Source organism: Triticum dicoccoides, chromosome 4A (genome assembly GCF_002162155.2).
Source record: "Triticum dicoccoides isolate Atlit2015 ecotype Zavitan chromosome 4A, WEW_v2.0, whole genome shotgun sequence".
NCBI classification, from domain to species: domain Eukaryota; kingdom Viridiplantae; phylum Streptophyta; class Magnoliopsida; order Poales; family Poaceae; genus Triticum; species Triticum dicoccoides.
This window is the reverse complement of record NC_041386.1, coordinates 57,307,774-57,317,203: the sequence shown is the minus strand read 5'-3', so window position 1 is coordinate 57,317,203 and position 9,430 is coordinate 57,307,774. Positions and strand designations below refer to the sequence as shown.

The following is a 9,430-nucleotide window of genomic DNA, read 5'->3' as shown; positions in this document are numbered from 1 at the left end:
GAGACGATGATCGATCGCCCATGCCGCCTACGCCGGCCGGCGAGGCCGTACCGTACGTATCGCCGAGGCCATCCCAACGGTGGTACGTATGGCAGTTGCCGGGACGGCACTGACGGGTCGACGACGGCACCGCTGGGTCGATCGCCATGTCCACTAGCTTGTGCGTTCGATCACGCAACGTAACGGCACCAACCAATACCACGCCCGGCCGGAACCCCGGCCAGCCCGGCGCGGCGGCGTCCCGCACACGCATCCCGTCACGCGTTCCGGCTGCATCACGTCGACCCCTCGGCTCGCCGGGCACTCGGCGATCGGAGCGTTCCCGGCGGCCGGCCCTGGAGCACGGGCGTTCCGCTCCATTCTCGTCGGCAGGAGCATGCACCTCGTGCAGCTCGCCGTTGCCTCGCCGCACGCGTCGCCAGCCGGCCGTAACGCCCGGCCATGTCGCGTTGCGCCCCGGCCCGGTCGTCACGGCGGCCGGTCGCTTTCCTGCTCTTGTAACGAAAAAAACTCCGATTCCTTTCTGTTTTCGCCTTTGCTTGCGCTGCATGCACACACACACACTGACCACACGCACACATAACCGCACGCACGGCACGAGCTGATTCCTTCCTCCATGTCAGCTGATTTATCTATCTTTTTTGTTGTTGAGAAAAGCTGATGTATTTCTTGTGAGAAACATTTCACCGTTGGAGCACGTCGCCACATCTGAGGGACTGGCTGACACGCCCTGCCCCCGTTCGCCTTTCCATGTGACAGCTGCTGATCGGTTTCCGTATAAGTAGGGGCGAGCTGCCGCTTCTCCTTGTGCTCTCATCCCTCCTCTCACGCACAGTCCTCTGCGCGAGCACGTATACCCTGAACGAGCGAGCCATCAGTCAGTCTCAGGCAAGCATCATACCTCTGTGTATGGAGGAGGGCGCGGCGGCGAGCATGGCCGTGGGGGAGAAGCGGGTGGCCGTCGACGTTCCCGCAGACGCTGCCGCGGCGGCGAACGGGCACGGCCCGGAGGAGAAGGCCGCGGAGGAGCTGCCGGCGCCGTCTGCATTGTCCGGCTGGCCCAGGACGACAGGGATGTACCTCTTCGTCATGAACATCAGGTTCGCCCTCGTCCCATGCATCTCGTCGATTTCCTTCCACCTTAGCGCCCGAGTACGTCTGTCTTGGGAGTGCTCGTGTTCCTCACGTCTGATGTGCTTAACTGTAACCTGTCGCAGGAGCGTCTTCAAGCTCGACGAGCTCGGGTCAGAGGTGCTGCGCATTGCGGTGCCGGCGTCGCTTGCCTTGGCCGCCGATCCCCTCGCCTCCTTGGTGGACACAGCATTCATCGGCCGTCTAGGTAAATACATATCACCATACAATCAACCTATCTATCTATCTGTTCATTACGCAATGAAGAAGAAACATCTATGAGTCGCTGTTGCTGCACCATCTTGACTTGTGCCGCGACCTCGCGGCGTTCGCGTCTTGCGGAATTTCCGCGGGATAGATGGAGCTTCTCAATAAATTTTCACCACGGATAGGGCTTCTCAATTAATTTCACCGGCAGTCCTGATTTTAGGCAGTCGTACAAGGGAATTTCCCGATATGTGCCACCTTTGCTGTTTCTGTCAGTGGATAGTCCCTACTTCAGTTTCCGGTTTGTCAGTTTGGCAAAGTAACCGACTTTGCTCTACAGTACCGATCGCTTGATTTGGACATGTAACTGGCTCATTTGGCGCCAAAAAACCCTCCACGAAGTGCGCGCTGGAGAATTTTTAACCTTTGCCGACAATTGCGCTCACCTTCTTTTTCTGTTTTTTGCTAATGGTCATGGCTGATAAATTGCTCGTTTCTTTCCTTTGATTCGGTTACATTGGTGTTTTTATATACTTATATAAAAGATCTAAAGTAACAGTATTTTCGGTTTTTATTTGTTCTTTTGTGCATCACAAGGGCCTCTGTTCCAAATATTCCTTTGCGTGCCACTAGCAATTTCTCGTTACACAATTGGTTAGCCAGGCACATGCTGAGCTCATTCTCTTCATTTTGTTACCTTGAAATAACCATTCGTCCGTTTCATTTCTTGTCGAGAGGCGTCACCGCAGCCCCATTTTGATTTTTTTTCCGTTTGAGTGTGTTCCCCCATTTACACACAAAAAAGTATGATTCTTTTGAAAGATATTCTCATTTTTTCTGTATTTTTAGTATGCCAGGTCCTTGGCTTTAGTTTTCAGTTGCAAGCAAGTCACAAAAAAAAATCTGTAATCTTTCAGACATCTGTTCTCATAGTTGTCTCACATTACTTTGTGTGTTGTAAGAGATAGGCTGCTGCTACTGCTCTGAGATTTAACGCAGTAAATATGTGCACGATTTTTCAATGATCAGGTTCGGTGGAGATAGCAGCTGTTGGTGTTTCTATTGCCATATTTAACCAAGTCTCCAAAGTCTGCATCTACCCGCTCGTTAGCGTAACAACATCATTCGTCGCTGAAGAAGATGCCATCATTAGCAAATACCTAGAAGAAAATAACAGCAAGGACCTTGAGAAAGCCGCTCATGTGCATTCAGATGCTTGCAATGTGCCCGCATCTGGTACCGATTTCTCGCAATACACCTGGTTTCATATAATTCCTAAACGGTAATTTGGTTTGACCTCAGGACTGAAGTATTCTTCATGAATCCCTATGTGGAACTCTGTTTTACAGGTGGTGAGACGCCGGTGTGCGCTAATTCTTGTATACCCACAGAGTGTGCTGATCTCTCCAATCAAGGGTGCAAGAGAAGGTACATACCTTCTGTGACATCGGCTCTAATTGTTGGCTCATTTCTCGGGCTAGTCCAGGCCGTGTTCCTCATCTTTTCGGCGAAAGTTGTGTTGGGCATCATGGGTGTGAAACATGTAGGTGTTGTTACCTTCTCTATCTGTCCAAGTTTATCTTACTTCTGTAGTTTCTTGCTATCCATGATGATGATTCATATTTTCATCTGCATCACACTATTCCAGGACTCACCAATGCTAGAACCTGCGGTTCGATACCTAACGATCAGATCACTTGGCGCTCCCGCTGTTCTCCTGTCTCTGGCAATGCAGGGTGTTTTCCGAGGCTTCAAAGACACAAAGACACCGTTGTATGCTACCGGTAAGAATATCTGGCGATGATTTACATTCTTTCAGCTGGAATATGAATATCTGTTTTCAAGGAAAAATATCTGAAGCGTTACTAACATTTCCTTGCAATTTCTTTTGCAGTGGTTGGAGATGCAACAAATATCATCCTAGACCCAATTTTGATGTTTGTTTGCCACATGGGTGTCACTGGTGCAGCAGTTGCTCATGTCATTTCCCAGTAGGTTTCACCACTATACCAGTAGCATCTAGAGCCTATGTGTTTCAGTCCGTCCTAACAACTCCCCATCCATCTTTTTCTTCAGGTACCTGATAACCATGATCTTGATATGTCGGCTCGTCCAGCAAGTTGATGTTATCCCACCGAGCCTTAAATCCCTGAAATTTGGGCGGTTTCTTGGGTGTGGTGAGATACAGTTGGAACCCTGGAACTGGATAACATCTCTCATTGTCACTGATCCCCTGGAAATGGCTCTGAAAGTGCTCTGTTTTCTTCAGGATTCCTGCTGCTCGCGAGGGTGGTAGCGGTGACATTCTGCGTCACTCTGGCGTCGTCGCTGGCAGCCCGCGACGGACCAACCATCATGGCGGCCTTCCAGATCTGCTGCCAGCTCTGGCTCGCGACGTCGCTTCTCGCCGATGGGTTGGCCGTTGCTGGACAGGTCAGATCGCCATGTCATATTCCCATAGATTAATTAGTCCATGAGAAGCAGCTTCAGTAGAGACTAGATAGAGAGTGTGCTGAACTGGGGCGTGTTGTGGATGAGTTCTTGCAGGCAGTGCTCGCAAGCGCGTTCGCCAAGAACGATACCAAGAAGGTGATTGCCGCGACCTCTCGTGTTCTGCAGGTTTGTCACAGTTGATTCTTGCCACTTCTCCCTTTTTCCCCCTAGAACACGCAAAAGGTTCGCATTTCGGTTCATCGAGAAGAAGAGGCTAATGGCGATCTCTTTTCGCCTTGCAGCTGAGCATTGTTCTGGGGATGGGCCTCACGGTGGTGCTTGGTCTCTTCATGAAGTTCGGCGCCGGCGTTTTCACAAAGGACGCCGCTGTGATCGACGTCATCCACAAAGGCATCCCGGTAAGAGCCTTGCTGTTCAAAACATGAGAACTCCATACGAGAGATGACTATTTCCCAGGATTCGGGCACTGAATATAGCTGCTCTGTTTGGGATGTTCAGTTCGTCGCCGGCACGCAGACGATAAACGCCCTGGCGTTCGTGTTCGACGGCATCAACTTCGGAGCACAAGACTACACCTACTCTGCATACTCCATGGTACCGTAGATTCTTCCACAGCAGCATCAAAATTTTTAGCTCTGAAACTTGTCCCGAGACTGAAATTGGATCCCATGGAAACCTTCAGGTTGGGGTGGCGTCCATATCCATACCGTGCCTGGTGTACCTCTCTGCGCACAAGGGATTCATCGGCATATGGGTCGCATTGACCATCTACATGAGCCTCAGGACCGTAGCCAGCACCTGGAGGTATGAACGATACTATGCTCCACCCTACCCCCCCTCCTCATCACTTCATCAGTACCTCCATTTCTACGGTATCCCCGGCCCTTTTCTAGTGCCGTTCACAGGAGGAATGTTTTCAAATCCTGCTGAAAATTGAACTGTTCTCTGTGAAATCCTTGCAAAATATGTGTTCCATAATCTTTCAGCTATGGCTCATCAAGGCTTTGTGACTGATGTCTGCAGGATGGGGGCAGCGAGAGGGCCATGGGCTTTCCTCCGGAAGTGATGGATCGGCTCCCGAGATTGATGGCGGCTTGTCTACAGTGCAGGGCTGGTAGATAGCCATATGCATACGCTCGTTCCATGTAATTAGAATAAGTGTAGTACTGTGTTGCTGTTTTAAGCTTGGGGTATTGGAGTTAGATGGGGCTTATTGCTTTGCTTCGCGGCCGTCTGCCTTTTGTTGGGGGAGAGAGAGGCTACTCTGATCTTGTGATTCATGTCCTTGTTCTGTGCCGGAGATGGCGATTTAATTGGACCAGTGCTCTGTAAAAATCATACTACATTGATACATTGGTCTATCCCTAGTTATGTCATTTTTCCTCTCTTAATCCTTGTATTGAATGTACCCGAGACCATTCTTCTTGCCGAAGATGAGGTTTTGTTTTCGAGCTGAGAAATAAAATTGTCTTCACGGAAAAAAGATTGTCAAACAAACATCCAAGCTGAAAATGAGTAATACAGTAGTACTCCTACTTATGTTGTTATGCGCCACTTTCAAGGCATTCTACACTCTTAGGTCGGAACAGAGGCTGGGGGCTGAATGCATTGCCTGCCGCCATTTCCTACTTCAGCCAGTGAATGTAATAAACGTTTTAATAATAACTAGCCGCAGGGCTGAAAGCAGTTACAACTGGATACTACACTTTGGTCTGCCTGCCACAACTCACAACTGCAGTTGCAGGAACTCAAGCTCTTAAAGTATGTGCATTCTGTCTGAGAAGGCATTATTTGTTACCTTTGTGTTTGGGCTATGTTGCCTATGTTGATGGGATTACAATCTTAGGCAAAGAACTATCCAAGATTACACACACACAAAAAAAAGTACTAAATTGCAATGTTGCAAGAACTTCATATCGCATACATCATACGTGGCACACCAATTTCAGTATAAGTGCTACAGGTATACATCAGCAATTTATGTCACGACTTATGTCAAAATTGGGAGTACAAACAGCATGCGTACCAGGCACCTGCTGAAATGGGTCCACTGGAAGTCTGAAACAATGAAATTTGGGTGTCCACAGATAACATTTACGAGTCTGAAACTATGCTTCTAGCATTGCTCGAGTTTATAGCCTGACAGCGAACAATGGAGACATCAGGCTCCAGATGTGAATGGGCTGCATATCATGCGATCCTTATCGTCCAATCATCTACAACACGAACATTGGGCCTCCTGACTGTTGGCGCAACAGACTTTGAACCACTCCTTAAACTAATCGGTCCCAGATCAATTTCCACTTCTTGGTTCCCAGGTTCAATGATAGCCTTCTTTGCTCCCGATGATAACCCAAGCACTATGATTCTTTCAATCACACACTCAGTTGAATACACCTTCTTGCCCAGACTATCAGGCGCAATATTGATTGAAGTTAGTTTATTGTCTGCAAATACAAAACGCCGATGGATGAATGCCCCTTGCTGATAATCATAACTTTTCCCATCATCCACATAAAGTTCACCTTCTGCAGAACCCGAGCTATTGAGGGCTATCACCTGATCATTGCAAACATACAGAGTTAAATAGTCTACTTCAGAGAATAAACCACACTAGTATGTAGCTAGTAGCTACATCAAACAAACAGATTTGCATGGTCATATATTTAGCTAGTTTTGCGTTTGCAGAAGTAATGCATGTGCCCAATGCTCAATTCTAGCGATGAAATCACAGCAACCCCTATCCAACAGACCAATGAGCCTAATAATTTAACAAGCATTGCAATATGATGTATAGTTGATCCTCATAACTACATCGACTAATCTGGAAGGAGCTAGCTAAGGTTCACAAGCAACATGTCTTTAGTAAAGAAAAAGGTTCAGATGCAACGTCTTTAGTAAAGAAAAAGGTTCACATGCAACTTTTCATTGGTAAAAAATATTATGAAATACCAGGTAGATATTAACACTTTTAATGACTATTTGCACATCACCAAGAGAACTATTAAATGGGATTATGAGTTACCAAATAGCAAGATGTTTACACAGGCAAACATGTTTGACATACCAGGGTGTATGGATCGTTCACCATCTGAGTAGAACTGCGCCTGAATCTATCCTTTCTTGGCACAATTGTGCCTGACCTTTGGAAGCTTGGTATGCTATCTTCTGAAACTTGCAGCTTGTGTGGCACACTTCCCTTGTATGGTGATCCATTTCTCAAGTCATACCATAACTCCGTTCCAGGAAGGTAAACCGACACTGATTTCTGGCCCTGCATGAAGTTATTATATTAAAATGCATGCTGCATTTTCCAGCAAAATATGAGTGATTTAGAAAAAAAATGCAGTATCACTACTCACCTCTTCGTAAATTCCTTGGGCCAAAATGCTTGGCCCAACCATAAAAGCCTCACCATTATTATATGTTTCCTTGTCATCAGGAAATTCCAACCACAAAGGACGCATAACAGGAACACCAGTTACACTAGCCTCTTGGAACAGAGTGTAATAGTAGGGCAACAATGAATACCGCATATGTATTGCCTCCCTCATGAGGGCAGTTCTTCGCTCTCTGTAGTAAGTACAATGAGTATGTTAGCCTTGAAACAAATATCAATTATAATCTACTTTTCCAAACTAAGTTATCAGCTTAAATTTTCTAGATGATAGTGTGAAGTCACGTCATGGTAATAAATTTTCCTCAATTATCAGCCAGTTCATTAATATATTTTCTCAGAGGGGATTACCAGCCATGTTGAGAATTTCCAAGATAAACAAAACTCTACAAATTTAATTATTTGTGGCATTACCCAAATAACCATGGCTCCCGCCTCTTGGTGTCATGGTGAGCATGACCTCTAAAGAAAGGATAAAAAGCTCCTACTTGGTACCAACGCACCAATAGGTCAGGCTCAGGATTGCCAAAGAATCCACCAACATCCGCACCTGTCAAAGGTTCACATGTTAGTAAGGCTTTTAACATCAGGATTATGAGGTGAAGTTGTAATATAGGTCCACCTACCAGAGAAGGTCATGCCAGTAAGACCAAGAGTTAAAACCATCGGAATAGAAGATTTAAGGTGATCCCAATCTGCAGTGTTGTCACCGGTCCAAACTGCCCCATACCGTTGACTTCCAGCAAAGAAGGCCCTTGACAAAACAAAGGGCCTGTCTTTACCCTCACCTCGCTTGAGAAGCCCATCTGATGTAGCCATATGGAAGTAGTACCCATATGCATTGTGCAGTTCTCGATGTTCAACATCACCATTATGTAATGCATCCCTAGGCATGGTGACCTATTGAAGAAGATTGATTCATGCATAAAATGTTTCAGTTTTTCTGTAAACCTCGCCTTCACAAGATAATGCATAGGCATATTGCAATTCAGAAACATACCTCAGGGCCGTTGAAGACTGATGGCTCGTTCATGTCATTCCAAATGTACAGCGTTGGAGTTGATCCCTTGTAGTTTTGATAGGAGAACTTGTCAGCCCACCAGTCCCGTATTTCAGGATTCAACATGTCAGGATATGATGATGACCCAGGCCAGCACCACCCATCGTAGTCCTTCCCGCTTGCATCTTTAACATAGTAACCTTTGGCAGTAGCTTCCTCATGGATGTGGTAACCACTGTCCCTCTTCATATGTGGGTCTACAATAGTTACCATCTTCCTCCCCTTATCTGCTATCTTCCGCTGCATCTCCTCTGGGTTCGGGAATGTGGAACGGTCCCATGTGAAATATCGCTTGCCATCAGTGTGTTCAATGTCGAGCCAGAGCACGTCATATGGAATATCATGCTCATCAAACCCAGCATCCACTCCAGCAACATCCTCCTCGTCCCTGTAGTTCCACCGGCACTGGTGATATGCCACTGCAAACTGCTGTGGCATGGAGGGCGTACCTGTAACACTGATGTACTGCTTGATCACATCCTTCGGCTCGGAACCAACAAAGAAGAACGCATCAACCACACCAGCCTCAGCCATCCACAGCGTGTCAATTCTCCCATTCTCCGTTGATGCCGCGCCATCCCACCCTGGTGCAAGCACATCAATCTGCATCTCCGCGGCATTAAGCCAGAAGAATCCTGAAGATGCACTTGCACCATGTGCAATCATGAAGGGGATCGACCCATACAGCCCAAAGGGCGATTCGTGGAGATACTCGAACACATCGAGGTTGAAGAGGCGGTAAGGCTCGGACTCCTCAATCCCCGGGCCGCGTGTGGGACGGAGGGCGAGCGATGTGGAGCCGTGCTCGGGGAGGCCATACACGAAGTCGGCACCATAGAAGGAGACGTCGAAGGTGATCGACTGCGGGCCGCGGGGGCGCGTGTCGGTGTGGCTCCTCAACTGCTCCTCCCAGGTCTCGCCCTCGGGCTTTGACTCCTGCAGCGGCTCGAAGTCGAAGAGGCCGTGGGAGTTGAAGGAGAGCACGGGGTCGCCCGAGCCAGCTCGGCGGACGGTCAGCTCGAAGGGATCGTGCTTGACGACGACGTCGAGGTCGGAGGAGAGCGCGACGGTGGAGGCGCCGCCGACGGTCTTGGGCTTGGAGAGGTGGAGCGCGCGGGAGTCGACGTCGGGGAGGAGGACGTCGGGGACGTGGAAGCGGCGGCTGGGCGGGGTGTTGGCCG

At 48.3% G+C, this 9,430-nt stretch overlaps 2 protein-coding genes across 4 annotated transcripts in view; one reads left to right on the top strand and one right to left on the bottom strand.

Annotated features, from left to right (window-relative positions):
- LOC119284947 (protein DETOXIFICATION 42-like) overlaps positions 1 to 5,210 on the top strand; it is an 11,219-nt gene extending 6,009 nt beyond the window's left edge. The window contains exons 2-14 of one of the 3 annotated variants that reach the window (XM_037564134.1): positions 786 to 1,100; positions 1,218 to 1,339; positions 2,368 to 2,574; positions 2,688 to 2,881; positions 2,987 to 3,122; positions 3,233 to 3,329; positions 3,415 to 3,515; positions 3,608 to 3,771; positions 3,886 to 3,957; positions 4,074 to 4,190; positions 4,291 to 4,386; positions 4,475 to 4,596; positions 4,816 to 5,210. In XM_037564134.1, coding sequence (XP_037420031.1) covers positions 910 to 1,100; positions 1,218 to 1,339; positions 2,368 to 2,574; positions 2,688 to 2,881; positions 2,987 to 3,122; positions 3,233 to 3,329; positions 3,415 to 3,515; positions 3,608 to 3,771; positions 3,886 to 3,957; positions 4,074 to 4,190; positions 4,291 to 4,386; positions 4,475 to 4,596; positions 4,816 to 4,858 — 1,662 coding nt within the window. In that variant the 5' untranslated portion in view covers positions 786 to 909 and the 3' untranslated portion in view covers positions 4,859 to 5,210. Of the gene's footprint in view, positions 1 to 657; positions 1,101 to 1,217; positions 1,340 to 2,367; positions 2,575 to 2,687; positions 2,882 to 2,986; positions 3,123 to 3,232; positions 3,330 to 3,414; positions 3,516 to 3,607; positions 3,772 to 3,885; positions 3,958 to 4,073; positions 4,191 to 4,290; positions 4,387 to 4,474; positions 4,597 to 4,815 lie in introns of all 3 variants that reach the window. The other 2 variants (XM_037564132.1, XM_037564133.1) reach the window with 2 other exon arrangements.
- A 446-nt stretch (positions 5,211 to 5,656) lies between these two features.
- The window catches only part of LOC119284945 (probable glucan 1,3-alpha-glucosidase), a 4,119-nt gene continuing 345 nt past the window's right edge, over positions 5,657 to 9,430 (bottom strand). Inside the window, exons 1-6 of the mRNA XM_037564131.1 lie at positions 8,190 to 9,430; positions 7,816 to 8,089; positions 7,604 to 7,739; positions 7,155 to 7,365; positions 6,860 to 7,066; positions 5,657 to 6,351 (exon numbers count right to left, since the gene is read on the bottom strand). The exon at positions 8,190 to 9,430 is cut by the window's right edge and continues 345 nt beyond it. Coding sequence (XP_037420028.1) covers positions 5,983 to 6,351; positions 6,860 to 7,066; positions 7,155 to 7,365; positions 7,604 to 7,739; positions 7,816 to 8,089; positions 8,190 to 9,430 — 2,438 coding nt within the window. The 3' untranslated portion in view covers positions 5,657 to 5,982. The remainder of the gene's footprint in view (positions 6,352 to 6,859; positions 7,067 to 7,154; positions 7,366 to 7,603; positions 7,740 to 7,815; positions 8,090 to 8,189) is intronic.